Source organism: Gymnogyps californianus, chromosome 15 (genome assembly GCF_018139145.2).
Source record: "Gymnogyps californianus isolate 813 chromosome 15, ASM1813914v2, whole genome shotgun sequence".
Classification (NCBI taxonomy): domain Eukaryota; kingdom Metazoa; phylum Chordata; class Aves; order Accipitriformes; family Cathartidae; genus Gymnogyps; species Gymnogyps californianus.
The window spans coordinates 1,186,090-1,201,526 of record NC_059485.1 but is presented as its reverse complement, the minus strand read 5'-3'; the positions used below and the strand labels follow the sequence as shown (position 1 = coordinate 1,201,526).

Sequence of the window (15,437 nt, the reverse complement as noted above, 5' to 3'; positions counted from 1 at the left end):
CCCCCGGCCCCCCACCGGGGCATTCCCCTCCCGGTCCCGACACCCCGGGGTGGGCTCCCCATCCCCGTGTCCGTCTCTCCCCCCCCACCCCCCCCCCGGGACGGTCCCCATCCCCGGGCGGTGTCCCCGCCGCCGGCCGGGCGGGGGCGGTTTCCAGGCGGCGCGGCCCCCCCCGCGGCCCGCCCTCCGCTGCCCCCCGCCCCCGCCGCCCCCGCGGATGCCTTGGCCGGGCGGCGCGGGGGAGGCGCCGGGAGAGGCGCCGCGCTCCCGCCGCGGGCGCACGGCGGAGCCGCTCCGCGCCCCCCGCGCCGCCGCTCGGGCCATGCCGGCCGGGCGCCCGGGGGCTCGGCGGCCCCGCGCTGCGCCGCCGCGGGGGCCCGGCTCTCCGCGGGCCGCGGGGGCATGAGGCGCCGAGCGCGGAGCGCGGCGGCGGGCGGCGGCGCCGGCCCTTCCCCTGCGAGCCGCCGCCGTAGGATGAAGCAGCATGAGGATGTGTGACAGAGGCGTCCAGATGCTCATCACCACGGTGGGAGCCTTCGCAGCCTTCAGCCTGATGACCATCGCCGTGGGCACCGACTACTGGCTCTACTCGCGCGGCGTGTGCAGGACTAAGTCCACGAGCGACAACGACACGAGCCGCAAGAACGAGGAGGTGATGACCCACTCGGGGCTCTGGAGGACGTGCTGCCTGGAAGGTACCGACCGCCCCGCCGGGGCGACCCGCCGCCCACCCACCCTCCCCCCCCCCCCCCCCGGCCCCGCGGGGGGTGGGGGGGGGGCCCTGCCCAAAAGTTCGGGGGAGGGCAGGGCATCCCGGGACCCCCCCCACCCCAGAGCCGGGCCCCGGCGAGCCCTGGCACCCGCGGCCGGCCGGCGGAGCATCCCTCCCGGCCGGGCTGCTCCGCGGCCCCGCCGCCCCGCCGCGGCTGCCGCCCTCCCCTCGCCGGGCACGGAGACGGCGCTTGCCGTGGCACCGCCGCGGGCGAGGGTGAAACCTCGCGGGTGGCTGCTGCACGCAGGACGCGGGGTCCGGCTGGAGCCGGGCCCCGGGTGCGGCCGCGGGGTGCTGGGGTCCCCCCGTGCCCGGGGACCGGCGCTGTCCGTGGGCAGCTGCGCTGTGCGTCCTCCCAGCACCGCGGTGCGTGTGCCTGCTCTCGGGGAGACGGGGAGCTTCGGGCTGAGAGGCCACAGGTCCTGTTTTAACGGGGAGCGCTCAGCGAGCAAAGCCCCGCAGCCTCTCCCCCTCTCCGAGGCTCCGCAGGCACCGTGTCCCTGTCACGGGGAAACCCATCGCACCCCTCATTTTTATAGCCGAGCCCCACCACCAGTGCCAGCCCTTCCCCTCTGAACAGCAGAGCGGGGCAAGGTGTGCTGGCTGCTGCCCCACCGCAGCTTGTCCCTCCGTCCCTTGGGACTGCGCTCCACGGCCTGCCACGGCTGCCCCACAGCCGGGCTGCTCCGCCACGGCTGCCCCACGGCCGGGCTGCTCCGCCACGGCTGCCCCACGGCCAGGCTCCCGCCTGCCCAGCCTCACCGCTTCGCCCGGTTGCTTCCCTCCTGCAGCAGCGCCCGGCTGGAGAGGCCACGGCAGCTGCTGCCCTCCTGCAGCACAGGCCACGCTCTGGGGGCGATTTTGGCCCAAAGCTGCTGGTTGAGGTTTGTGTGAGCAACAACAGGCTGTGCTTAAACATGAGCTTGAACGGAGCCGGGTGCTGGTACCTGCGCAGCAAAAAATGGCTGATGGAATCACACTGGGCCATAACTTTTAAAATTAGCGGCAGCAGTTGGTGTCCTGTGTGCGCGGGGGGACCTGCCCCACTGTCCTGCGGGGCCCCGGGGCGTCAGGCTCCCCCAGCCCAGGAGCGACGCCTCTGATGGTGGGGGCAAGCGAGCTGCGGCGGCCGAGCTGCTCCCTCCACGTTGGAAAGTTCTCGGTGAGTCACAGCCACGGATGCAGAAATACCCTGTCTGTTGCTGGTGCTCCATCCTAAACCTGGTGAAGTCAGTCGGAGCTTTCTTATTGATTCAAGGAGGGTTTGGATCATGCTCTAATTCCATAATAAATAATTTGAGATAATCTGTCTCCCCTCTTGGGCTGAGGGAGCCAAGGAGGCAGCAGCCAGGGCTGTGAAAGATGGGATCGCTGGAGGCATGAGTAATTTCCAAAATTCTTGGTTTTGCCGGCTTTATTTTTTTTCAGCGAATGTTTTATGTTCCCCTCACTGTGATAAATCACTGCTTTGGAAGGAGCCGGTGAGGCCCCGGTCTCCTGGGCACAGCACACTCAGGAAAGGGCTTAACAGTGCCATGGCAGAGCTCAGAGCTGAATCACAGTCCATCGCACGGGCGCGGGGCTGGGAGCAGCGGGGCACGTGCTCGCCGTGGGGGTCATCGCTCCCCCCTGCATGTTCTCCCCTGGGCCGGTGCTCCCACAGTTGCCGGGGCGGGAGCGGGAGCGGGGTGGCTCTGCACAGTGCCGTGCCGGTGCTGCTTGGCCGTGCCCGTGGCACAATCGAGGCCTCGCACTGCGCACAGGCTCCGTCATCCTTTGCATGTGCGTGAGAGCGCGGGTGGGCAATGGGGGCTGCAGGGGGGGAACGCAGCACCGAGTCGGCGGCCGGGCGGGAAGGGTCCCAGCCGGTGCTCGGGGTGAGCACGTGGGGCTGCGATGGTGCTGGGGGGAAGCGGCAGGGAAGCTCGTCACCCTCCTGAATTTTGCTGGAGAAATGAGCCGGCGTCTCACAGGCTGTTAAGTGATGCGGCGCTGGGAAGGGAAAACTTCCCCCAGCCGAGCTGTGCCGAGCTCACACGCGTTCCCCGCGGAGGAAGGGCAGTGCTGCGGCGGGGGCCGAGGTCCCCCCGGAGCCGAGGATCGCTGCTGCGGCCGCTCGGCCACTCTCTCCGCCAGCGCACCCTGCGCCAGGGGAGCGCTGGGTGCTGAGCCCCTGCACCCGGTGCTTTTACGTGCAGCAGACCCTGTCTGATTCCTGCTAGCAGGGCCTCGCTGTGTCTCTCGTTTCTGTGCACTCATTGTGTCTGGCTTGAAAAACAGACAAAGGTTGCGCTTTATCGTCCTGTGTCAGGAAGGAACATGGTCAGTCGAAAGGGCCGGTTCTCCCATGGTGCAGAAGATGCTTTTAGCACTGGGCAGTGCTCTCTGCCCGTCGGGAAGCGCCTCGGCCTTGAACCTCCCACCGCTAACGGGGGTTTAATGTCTGTAACGACGGAGGAATTAAGTGGCGAGCTCCAGTCGCTCGTGCGGCTGAGTGTGCGTGGCAGATTATTACAATGACCGACGTGAGTGCTGGGTGCACGCTCCGTCGCAGATGCTCTTTAAATCCGTGTCAGTCACACACGCGCAGCGCCTGCGTGGGAGCCGCTCGCACCACGTGAGAGTCAAAAGCCCATAGGCAAGAGCGGATAAATCTTGAATGAAGCCGCCGCAGACCTATGTAGAGACACCCACACTGGAAAACACAAATTAGTGGTTGACTCAATATCTGGAGCCCAGGCAGGCGTTCCCAGACTGCTGTGCTAGGATAGCCTCTGTTTTAAATTGCAGCGTTTGAATTCCAATTATCGCTTTTACACAGTGCGAATGCTTAGGAGGTGTCGTCTTGTACTTCCCGCTCAAACGTGACCGGTGTTTGTCGGTGTGCGTCCCCTGTGGCTGTTTATCATCAGTTGTTTTCCTCTGTGACTTCCTTGTTAATATAAAAGGTAGGGAAACGCACAGCACTTCAGGGAGAAAGCTGAAGCTGAGAAATAGCTGCTTAGGCTTGTGTTGTTTTTAGGAAAGTGAAAGAACTTTGGTTTTCATCAAACTTAATTAAATTCAGCATCGTTAAACGCAGGGAGCCTCCTTGTCCTCCCTGCTGCGTGGTATAGATCGGGACTGGCTCCATGGCATCATGCGGATCTGAAACAGGCAGAAGGAGCAGGAGGATTTGGCCGAGGCTGCTTGGAATACTGTATTTTAAGGCGATGTGGTACTTTTCCTTTCCTCCTTCATTTCCCTCATCAGAATAAAGTGCTCCGTCATTGCTGGAGGATCACGAGCGTTGCTCTGCCTGCCTCCCTCCCGGAGGACGCGCGGCGTCCTGCCGTCCCTCTGGGCCGTCCTCAGCCGGGGCAGGACGCGGGGCGGTTTGCAGGGGACACGGCTGTGCGACGATGCGGGGACCCAGAGCCCTTCCTCAGCCGAGCTGTCCCTCTCGGACCTGTCCTGGTCCCCCCGCTCCAGCATCCCCCGCAGCAGCATCGACGCAGCCCTCGCCAAGCCGGCAATTCCTCCTTGCCAAACCTGGAGAGCTTTGCTTGGGTTTTGGTCTTTTTGGGGGGGGATCCTGCCTAGATTAAAACATAATATGGCGGGTATTGTCAGCTGACCCCTACAGCCCACGGGGACCCTGCCGAGCCACTTCTCCACCTGACCTGCAACTCCTGCTTGGCTCCTGGTGCGTTTTAGATAGATGGTCAGTCCCGGCGGCCTCAGCAGAGGGTGAACCTGCCGTGTCCCTAGGCCAGCTGTTGCACTGGGAAAAGAAATGAACCCCTCCAACTTCCTTCGGGCGTAAGAAATAATCTCTGATACTTAAGTTTCACGTAGCCATGCAAGCTGTTTTTCCTTATTTCTGCCTGTTGTTAGTCTGGGTTGTACACCTGCGGGTCACTTCGCCCCTCTTAGCTACAGCATCGCACAGGGAGCTCCCGCGCGTGGCGGTCCTCCACCACCCCACACCCCTTCTGTGCTGCTGAGTGTCAGGGTATCCCCTCCTACACCCACACTGTAACTTGCTCCCCTAGTTCCTAACTGTAAAACCTTGGACTTGGCTGTATAAAAATGGCCATTGCTAAATGAGTCCTCGGTACCGAGCTGCCCAAATTCGCCTGACCCACCTCCATCACTCATTAATATTGCCGTCAGTCTTTTCTCTGTCATTTGCCTCTTTTACCCACAATTATGTCATGTTTTCTTTAATACTCTCGATAAAGACATTGTTATAGCTCAACACTATTCCGGTAACAGGCGATCCTGTGTAGAAATATCCCATCGGATGACAATGTACGATCTCTGCAATCTGCCTCCCAGTCCCTTTAATAAAGCGCTGTTGATTCTGCATAATACTGGTCTTTTACTTTTTCAGGAGAGCTAAATCAAATACCCTGTGGAACTCTAAATGTATTATGTTACTGATTTCCTTTATCAACTGAATTTGTAACCATATCAAGAGGAATTTATGAAGTTTGATAAATCTATTTTCTGCAAGGCTATTTGACATTTATGTCATCCCCTGGTTCCTCCCTGCCGCTGCCCTCCTCAGCTGATCCATAGGTGTTGCTGGGGACGCAGCTCCGAGCACTGCCCATCGCCATCACCCGTGGCATTCAACCAGCTTTGCCTGTCTTCTAGCAGTTCAACAGAATGCCGAGGTTTATTAAAATCCGTTGTAGATCTTCAGAAAACTTCTCAGCCTGCTCTCTGAACGCTCTTGGGAGAAAGTTCTGTAGTCCTACCAGTTTCATGTTTACACTTAATAGCCGCTGTTTAGCATCCTCCCTAACTCCTGGTGGAATACAGGAGCCTGTTTGTCTCCAAGTACAGAACAGAAGTATCTGATGAATAAATAATTGTGTGTCACTTCTGCTTCATGACTGACAGTTGCACCGTCATGATCTGGTAGTGATTTACAGCGGCAGTAAAGCCCCTTTCTTCTAACCTGACTAAAGAATGCCTCCTTGTTTTGCTTAAACCTTTCGGTTGCAGATTTATTTTAACCGATCCCATTAGCTTCTTTTATCAGCCACGTGTGTGTCCTAACGGCTACTTCCAATATCAAAAGCCCTGATTTTTGATTTTTTAATTGCAGTTTTCAGTTCCCCTTTCAGCAGGCCCGACAGAAGCGTGGGGCGCCAGGAAAGCGCTCTGCCCTTGCTCCTGAGTAGCAGTTGTGCTTCTGCATGTACGTTTTGCCCCCACTTGGTTTTGTCTGTGGTTGCTTTTGGCTCTGCTGAGCTGAGCTGGTGTGCACCGAAGGCGTTAAATTGGGTTGGAAGCAGCTGCCCCTGGACAGCCACCAGCTCTTCCCCTGCTTCCAGCTCCTCTCAGTCCTTCTGAGTGAGGCCAAGCAGAGAATTTCCCCAAGGTGACAGCAATATTGTTTCTGTTAGAAAGTTATTATCTTTAATTTTTAAAAGCGCCAAGCAAATGTCCCTGAGATTGCAATCATCCATGATAGAGCACTTTTTCTCGCTACTCATTATAGGTAGGTATTTAAGGAGCTGCTCATCCTGTTCCTCTGTCTGGTTGGTGTCTGTAATAGATTCTCATCAACGACCCGTCTTGCAGTTGAACACTTCTCCACGGTGCTCTTGGTCCAGCCCCGCGGTGCTGCCAGCGCCGCCAGCGCTGGTGATGGCATCCCTGCTGCGGCTGCCAAGCTCTCCGTACGCAGCCGCGCTGACCTCCCTGGCAGGCGCCCGCCCCAGCCCACCGACCCGGCAGCCCCAGCACGGCTCCCCGCGCCGACGCCACCGCACGCGGCTCTGTCCCGGGGATGCCCGCCGGTGCCGGCGCCACGGCGAGGAGAGCCCCGGGATGACGGCCGTGCGGAGAGGGGACTGCACGGATGGGGACCATCGGCATGGGCTGGAGGTGATGGAGGGGGAGACGGGACAGGTCTGTGACAGCGTGGGAGGTTTGGGGAGATGAGTGGGGAGGTGGGGAGGGGTTATTTGCTCTTCATTATATGAGAGCTATGAGGCATCAGGTTAACTCGTGTGATGGAAAGTAGACGATGGAGGCCTGTAAGATGATAGCGATGGGTGAAGGTGAAGAGGGACCGGTTACCCATTTGAGAGTATCTGATGAAATGACCGCGCTGCAGGTTCAACAGCCCTTCCCCTCCACCCCCAACAAGCCTTTCCACCAGGACGGCACTGAGGAGGGGCAGGCCACGCGCCCGGCACTGGGGCCAGTTGTGTCACCGGGGCCAAAACAGGATCGAACAAATGCCTCGAGCATGGGGCTCTGCGAGGTGTCACATACGATGCCCCAGGCATAACCTCTGACTTCGGAAATCCCTGAACCTGAGCTTGGTGGAGGATATATTGAATAAGCATTAATTACTGTCCTCTGATAGAGATGGAAATTAGGCTAGCTGGACCCTCGGTCTGCTCCAGACCCATGTTCTTGTGGCACGTGGCCAAATGCCAAGAGCCGTAAAAATCCTTCTGGACAGAGAGGGGCCCTGGCCGCTGCCAGCCGGCGCTGCGCTTCCAGGCAGCCGTGCCTTCGGATCTCGCTGCTGTTCGGAAGGTGTCCGGAGAGGAGCCGTGCTCCAGCTCGCTGCCACCAGCTCTGCTTTGAGAAACTGTCGCTTCGAACAGAGGGTGCAGAATTTGCCCTCCTGGGATGCTGCAGCATTCATCTGGACAAAAATCCCATCTTCTGGGGTGGTGTAGAGAGCTGGTTCCCACATTGCCTGTGAGCAGCACGTGATGAGTAAAATGTATGCTGTGAACAGCTCAGAAACAGGCATTTTATTGCTGCATAGGCGTGGTGCAGAGTCTGTCATCTCAAGAGCTGTTACTGTTTAATAGAGGTGGAAGTCTGAATTTGAATGAGGCTCAAGTGGGTTTTTTTCCCATGCAAGGTCACTGTCTCCATTACGGCTGTAAATAATTAGGGATGGCTAATGAAGGCTGCCAGTCCCGGTGCTGGGGCTGGCGGCTGGGAGCGTGGCTGTGGTTTGGGGGAGGATGCCCCACGGATTGATGCCGGATCCTCCTCTCCCCGGTCCCCGGGGAGGTGGGACGCTGGCGTGGGCTGGCCGGGAGGTGCCAGCGGATGATGTTTGCTGAGAGCGGCCAGGGAGCGGGGAGAGATGCTTGGCTCCGCTGCCGAGAGTTACGTGGCCTTTGGTAAATCACTTCCCTTCTCTCTGCATGAGTTTTGCCTTTTGTAATGTGAGGCTGAGTGGATTCATTAGTGGTTGGCACTTGTACGGCTCCTGGAAAGGCACACAGCACCGTTCCCCCTGGTCCGTAGGATAAAGACCCTTCCCTGCCCACCGGCACAGCCTGCCTGGACCACGCGGTGCTCTTTGGCAAGGTGGTTCAGGGTAACGGTCCAGGTGAGGAGACCTGTGATGCTCTTCAATTGCCTGTGCTATTTGGGATGAGATGAGGTGAGACAGCCATGGTATTAAACTTGCTCAGCGCTTCTCGCATCTCGGTGGTTACTTTTCACGTGGATTTCACCGTGGATTTTTAGTGAACGCAATGTGCGCTTCATAAATAGACATTAACCTCCTTTTTCAGGAAAATCAGAATTGCTCTTAAAGTTATATAAATGCGCTAACCCCTAAGTATAGGGGGGTTGCTCAGCCGCTGCCCGGGGGGTCCCGCTTGGCAGGGGGGGTTGGTCCCTGGCTCACCTTGCCGATGAGCGGCTCTGGCTGACTCACGGCCGCGCACTGGCAGGATGCAGATGCAATGTACCCGCTGTCATTAATGCCCAGCAGCGCTGGTAGGTGCTGGGGGTGAGTTAGTCAAAGACATCCGAGGGGAAAGGTGCCCACCTTGTTTACTGAGTCGCTCCGAAGCGCCCGCGGGGAGACGGGGAGCGAGCGGGGAAGCGCAGCGGGGCGCGAGCAGGGCTGCGTGCTCGGCGAGGGTTTTCTCCACACGCCTGCGGCGTTGGAGGAACCGGGGAGGGCTCCTGCCCGCCCGCTGCCCTGCTCCCCCGTCAGTAAGGGCTGCAATTGTGCTACAACATCTAAAATTCACTTCGTTTTTTTAAATGACACTTGGAAGCAGATTCCTTGAAGCTGGTGTTTGACTGCATTTTGGGTTAGTGCTTGGTGTGGAGAGGGTGGTTTCACGTCCCTTCCTAAGGGTTCCTGGGTGGGTTTGCTTTGGCTGACACTTCAGGCTCAGCACCAGAGGTTTTCTGTAGCTTTTCTCTGGGGTGAGGCACCCCGGGAACGCATCCATCGCCGCTCGCTCTGCGCAGTCCCACCGCTCGGGCTGTAATGAGCCGTGGCTCGCTCGGGGGGATCGCAGCAGCGGGCATCTCGAGATACGTCTTTGATTAAGAAGGCACCTGCTGTGATAAAGAATGACAGTGCCGGGGTGACAACTGGTGTCTTCTCCCTCAGCTTGTGCGTGCTGACAGCTCTGCGGCGGCTCCGGGGAGGAGAGGTTCCGCAGCCTGTGCCGAGGAGGAGCAGCGGGCTGCATCACCGCACGGCAGGTCGGTTACACAACCCCCGGCGTAAAACACCGCTTGTGTCGTGGGCCAGTGGGTCAGCCCTGGGGACTCAGGGACGCTTTCCGAAATTTTCTTATTTTACATTTGTGTTATCTTTTAACCATCTACTTGCAGCAGGTATTTGACAGTGTCTTCAAAATGAAAAGTTCAGGCCAGGGTGTGCTTCGTGCTTTAAACTGTGCCATGTCCTTTGGAGTGATTCTATCGGGGACAGAAACGCATCGACTTCTCACGGTCACTCTGGAGCGGAGGCACGCTGCGTGATGAGCAGCACACCTCTGCCTGGCCACGGGCTTTCCTAGGTAAAGCTGTTGAGCGATGGCTTCGCTCGCCTGGTCCGGTCCCTCTCTTCTCCGAGGTGGGGAGGGAAGCAGAGCAGCTGGCACAAACGAAGGTCTGCTCGCTCTGTGCTCTCTGGAGAAATATGAGGACAAAGTGGGATTTCTGCATTCGGGTTAGCTCACACTCCACAAGCGGAGGAGAGCCAGCTGCCTTTGGCAGGACCAGAACACCCGGCCAGCCTCCCTTAGCAGCTCTGCCTCTGGGCCAGCGCCGGCAAAAGGGCCAGATAGTAATTGAGTTGCTCTTATGGCAATTTGATGTTTTGCGTTTGTTTGCACATCGTTGGTAATCAGGCTCCCAGAGGCGGGTTTCCCGTCCCCGCCGCGCTCCATGGCAGGCAGCCTCAGCAGCAGGGCTGATTTGCCGTCATTAACCACCGTCTCAGTTCCAAGGGTTTACAAGGATGTTAATGCTAAAACTGCCGTGGTCCGTTCCTCCATCCCACCTTTCCCCATTGCTTTGGCCGTGCTCTTGCTGCTGCCCTCCCTGCACCGGGGCTGCTGCCGCCCCGCGGCTCGCTTGCCCAAAGAAGAAGGGGTGGGAAGGTCTTCTCACAACAGGACTTTGCTCCCTTTTGAAACGTGTGGCGGGACACCTGGGTTTTGCTCATCTCCCTAACCCTGGCAAAAATCACTTGCAGACTGGGTGAGTGACTGCATTTGACAGGCTTGAAAATACCAGGGTTTTTCATAGTCATCATGGGGAGAGCCAGGAGAAATGATTGTGGCTGCTGGACGGGTGATATTGCATGATGATTTTCTCAGATATTGCCTGTTTCTTATCTCCTGACACCACAATCTATAGACAAACCTGGCGCTGTCGGGCTGCAGAGGATGGCTTAGCCCTTCCCACGTCAGGTTATTAGGAACTGTGTTGTTTTATCATACAGAGACAAACAGAGTCATAAAGAAATGATAAGGCAGGCAAGGGAAGGCAGAGGGCAGGCATGGCAGCAGGAGCAGCACCTCGCTGCCGTCCCACCGCCCTCCCTGGGGGCTTGGCTTTGTGCATTTGCTTTTTCCCAAGCGGTTTGTATTGAAGGAGGAGAATTGGGCCGGGACAGGAGCCCCAGGGTGGGCGCAGGGAGCGGAGGGGGATGTGTGACCCCCTGGCCTTTCTGGGGGCTGCTGGCAGCCCGCGGGGGTGTTGGTGTTGGCAATACATCCCGTGGGACTCGGGCGGTGGCAAGCAGTGACAAGAGGCGGCATTTGAGGGTGACATTTGTGCTCGTGCCTCTCGAACGCTTGCATTTCCAGTTTCGCTGGTGATTTGGTAATTGTCCCCTAATTATACCTTTACTCTCAGTTTGTGTCTGGAATCACAAGGGGAGGGGAAAGCAACCCCCAAAGAGGTTACCAACAAGCAACTACCCTTTTAAAGTATTCCTGATTTTAACTTACTAAAATCAGCGTTGGCTTATGCTGCTGGCACCTTCGTCGAGCCGCTCATGTCCTGCAGAACTACCCCTGGTCCCAGGGATGGCACCTCTGTCCCCCCTGGAGAGGCTGGGCTCCCTCCTGACGAGGGAGCAGAAACCCCTCGGGACAGGCTGGCTGATGCTCGGCTGGATGTTAAAGACCAACTTACCATTATTTTTTGCAACTGTCAGAGTGCTTTGATGCATCAGCATCATCAATTGCATCATACGACGTCATCGCATGAGCAATTGCAAGGGGCTGCGAAAGTCAGCGGCTGCCGTCGCTCTGGGCTGCCTCCTGCCCGACCCTGGCCCCGGGGCTGCTTGTCCGGCCGGGAAAGGTCACCGTCACTTCATGAGACAGACTGCGATCTCACGTCGACTTTCCCTGCCGCCCTGAGCCTGCAGCAGCTCCGGCTTTGCCTTACCAGCCAGCCGAGGCAGTCATTTCTGCCAGGCTGCACAGCATCCTTGCCAAACCCTCCATTTGCCTTAACAGCCTCGCTCAGCTGAGCGAACCTTATCGCGGCGCAGCAGCTGTGCCGCACGGCTTTGCCGGCGATGCTGCCGCAGAGCGGGCTGGGGAAACGGGGACCCCGTGAGGCAGCGGAGCGGGGTCCCCTCCGGACGAGGACCTGCCGCTCGCCCCTGCCAGCCCACGGTGCGGCAGCAAGCCGGCAGGCTGCTGACCGTGCCTGGAAGCCTCTCGCAGCCCCAAGGCTCCTTCTCTCAGCGCCGAGAGAATCTCTTGTCATTCCTCAGCACGCTTCAGCCAAGGATGAAAGTGTTTTCTATACATTAGTCTTTGGCCTTTCCTCCAACGTGAAAAGCTGAAGAAGGACAAGAGTGATTACGCCTTTCATAGGAAGTAGGAAAGCTGCAGCCCGGGGTGTGAGCCCTCTTAGCTGGGGGAGAAGCGGGAACTGGGTCTTCTGCTTCTGTCACCGAGCAGTCGAAGCGTGCTCCAGCGAGGGCACGGGGACGGCAGTGAGGCCAGGGGGAGGTGGCGCGCATGTTTTAAATAATTTTAAATAATAATAATAGTTTTAAATAATATCTACTCTGCATATTGCCCCAACCTGCCCCGATTCCCACTGCTGCTGTGGGCAGCACGAGAGCTGCTGCTGCCCCGGGCAGGGGCCACCAGCTCGTCCCCTTGGGGCAGAGGCACCTCCCTGGCTGAGCTTCTGTGCATCCCTATAGACGCGTGCCGTATGTGCCGTATGGCTTTCCTGTTTGTCCTAGCTCGCTCGCGGCTGAAGTGAGAGACAGACGTGTCAGTGCCTCCGCTCCTGAGCCATGCTCCTGCAGCGCAGCCCGTCTGCAGGCAGCGAGTGCTCGGCCCCAGGGAACGAGCGGTGCGGTGCGGTGCGGCGCGGTACAGTGCGGTACGGTGCGGTACGGTACGCTGGGGTGCGGGACCGCTGCAACAGAATGGCCCTCTCTGCCCATTCAAACACGCAGAGGCCATGGCTGGCGTGGCGTTAGGTCTGTGTGAGCTGCTCTCCATCACCTGCGGTTCAGCACAAGCGCAGTGCGTGTAAAACTGCAGCAGCTCGGTGCGTACCTCGGGTATCGTGTCTGTGCCGCTCACCGGAGGATCTCGGAAGCAGCCCTGTGTCTTAAGCAATGGCTTTTCAGGGTACGCAAGTTCAGTCACTCGTTTAGAAATTATTTGCATTGTCAATTTGGACAGATCTCCCCCCGAGGATGAGGAAAAGTCTTCCAGAAAATAGGAGAAGCAGAACGTCCCATCGGCATCCAGGAGCTTTGTTCCTCGGGGTCCAGGTTTCGTCATAATGAGCCCCGCTCGCGGCGCAGGCTCTGGCAGTGCTTTCGGCCGGCTGGGCGGCAGCGCTGTCACCTCCCGCGCAGAGCCTATTTCCAGGGCTGTGCCGAGGGCTGTGAAATCCCAGGCTCTGCGCAGCTCCAGCTGAGCACCCAAAATGAGCAGACGCTTGTGATCGGCATCTCTCCAGTCCTCCACTACCCATCTGTAAATTGGGGATAACATCACCTGCCCCGGCTCAGCGTGGGAGCCGGAGGAGCCTCTGAGATGCTCCCATGCTGCCGGAGCCGAGTGGGGAGCCCATGGAGGGGGAATAGCTCCCTCGGCAGCAGGCGAGGTGAATGAGGCCGGGGCCGCACGCTGAGCACGAGCGCAGATAATGAACAGAGCTCCGGCAGAAAGCGCCGTGCCCTGAGGGAGCTGGTAGAGGTGGGAGCGGGCGAGGGATGGGGAGCGATAACATAGCAAATCCTGGTAACCCAACACACCCGGGGGCTGGCCCCAAGCTGCACAGACTGCCCCATCCCTGCAGCCCTGCCCTCAGTGCAGCTCTCATCATCTCCTTTGGCCAAAACTGTCGGTGCATCACCAAGAGCGAGGCAGGTGTGTGCCGGGAGCATTAACCGGGCTGGAGCTGCTGGGCTGCAGCTGGGACAGACCCATTAAAAGGGCTTCTGCAGGGCACTGGGCTCCCTGCAGGGATGCGCAGCGTGGGCTGAGCAGTGCTGAGGGCAAAGCGATGGACCCTGGGCACTGAGCCTGAGCTGAAAATGGGGGAACAGACCCGTGGGAGCAGCCCCAGGTAAGCAGCGGGGGGGAGGCAGGGCTGGGAGGGCCGGTGCTGGCAGAGCCAGGGCAGTGCCGAGGCAGTGCGAGGCAGTGCCGAGGCAGTGCCGGCAGCCTGTGCCGTGCAGGCGTAGTAGCGGGTGTCCTGGGAGGCTTCCCGCCTGCCTGGGGGAATCTTGTGCCTCTGGCAGGCACAACCCCTCTGGCTCTTCGTGCTGTGCCGTGGGGCACAGCCCCGCTGTCCTTGAAGCCAATGGCAAAACGTCACCTGGCTTCAACAGCAGCAGGGTGGGCTCTTCTGCGTGATTTAATGCAAAATAGGAAGGAGATGGAAAGCGCTGGCACGAGCTGTGAAGCTCTCTGCTTGCCCATCCATCTCAGGGTCTTTTAAGTTTTTCTTTTCTCCCCCTTCAAATCTCTGTTTGGCTGCTGCTGCGCCCTGGAAGGGCAGAGCTGCGTGGGAGCTGGGGTTGTTTCGAAGCCCCAGAGTTATTCTAGCAAAGTGTTTTGTGCTTTGAGTCAGATTTGGGAAGCTGGGGGAAGGTGAGGCCGGTTTATGGCTAAGGTAACGGTGTGAGCGGCTCGGGGACCTGCGGGGCAGTTTGCCCGGGTCTGACCCGTGTGAAAGCAGAACAGGTTTGTAGCCGGGAGCGTGGTCCCTGTTCCCAAGGGTGGCGGACACGGAGCCCGCAGTGCTGGGGCTGTGGTGCGGGCAGGGGAAGGGAGAGCCTTAAATAGAGGAGTCCCACATGCTGCCAGTGGGCAGGAGAGTGTTTCAAGGGCGCAGGGAAGCTGGTTGTAATGTGTTGGGGTCTCTCGGTGCTGTGAAATCCCAAGGTGATGGATGATGGACAGGACGCACCATCCTCCTGTAGCTGTCCTCACCGCTGCCCCCGGGCAGGGAGCACACTGCCTCTACGGCAGCGTCGAGGAGTTTCCAACAGCGAAGCCCTCCCGCAGGCAGCGGGGCAGAGCGAGTGCTGTGCGATGGAAATTGCTCTGAATTTCTGGAAAGCTTACCAGGGCATAGGTAGGCATCTTTTATTTCTTGGAGGGGGAAGGCAAGGTTGGCATCACTCACTCGTTCACCAGCAAAGTCCTCTCCTAATGCTCAGTCTAGAGGATAGTCCCTTCTTGTTCTCCAAAAAAAGCCAAGAGTGAAACTATGGCGCTACTCTTGAATATCGCTTTTCCCCATCTGGGGCGTTGGAACCGGCTTCCCGGGGCTCTCTTCCCCTCCCGCAGATGGTGAGGAGGCGGCTCTGCCTCCAGCAGGCAGCGAGCTAAATCCGTCGGCGCTGGATGCGCTCCGGTACCTGCGATAGCGAGCGGGGCTGGGCCGGCCCCTGACCCTGGGCTGCACTGAGCGGAGCAAGCCTGGTGCCAGCCGGGTAAGGGAAAGCGGGGAGCCTGCGGCTGCAGGTTGCCGGCAGCCCCCCACCTCCCGCACCAGCAAACGTGCAGCGCGATGCCCGCCGAATTCCCTGAAATAAATAAGCTCTGATGGATCGAGTCCCTTTTAGCGCATCGGCTGAAAATTTCAAATATTTATATCGTTAGGGAGATGTGACAGAAGTATATATAAATAAAGAAAAGGCAGGTGGTTGAGTGGCAGTCACGTATTTGAAGTTCAAATACTTATCTTCAAATCAATGCTATAAAAGAGGAAGAAAAAAATAAATTTAATATCACTTTTGCAAGGAAAACAACCTGCCGAGCCTCCTCCCAGGCTAAATGTGCTTTAAAGATTGACTGTGCAGCTGTAAAAACTATTGATGAACTGTAAACATGAAAAGATCGCCCTGCTTGCGGCCTGTCAAAAGCATTAG

The 15,437-nt window shown here is 58.6% G+C and overlaps 1 protein-coding gene across 1 annotated transcript in view; it reads left to right on the top strand.

Moving 5' to 3' along the window:
- Window positions 1-484: 484 nt before the first annotated feature.
- Window positions 485-15,437, top strand: part of CACNG3 (calcium voltage-gated channel auxiliary subunit gamma 3) — a 32,586-nt gene continuing 17,633 nt past the window's right edge. The window contains exon 1 of the mRNA XM_050906130.1: window positions 485-695. Coding sequence (XP_050762087.1) covers window positions 485-695 — 211 coding nt within the window. The remainder of the gene's footprint in view (window positions 696-15,437) is intronic.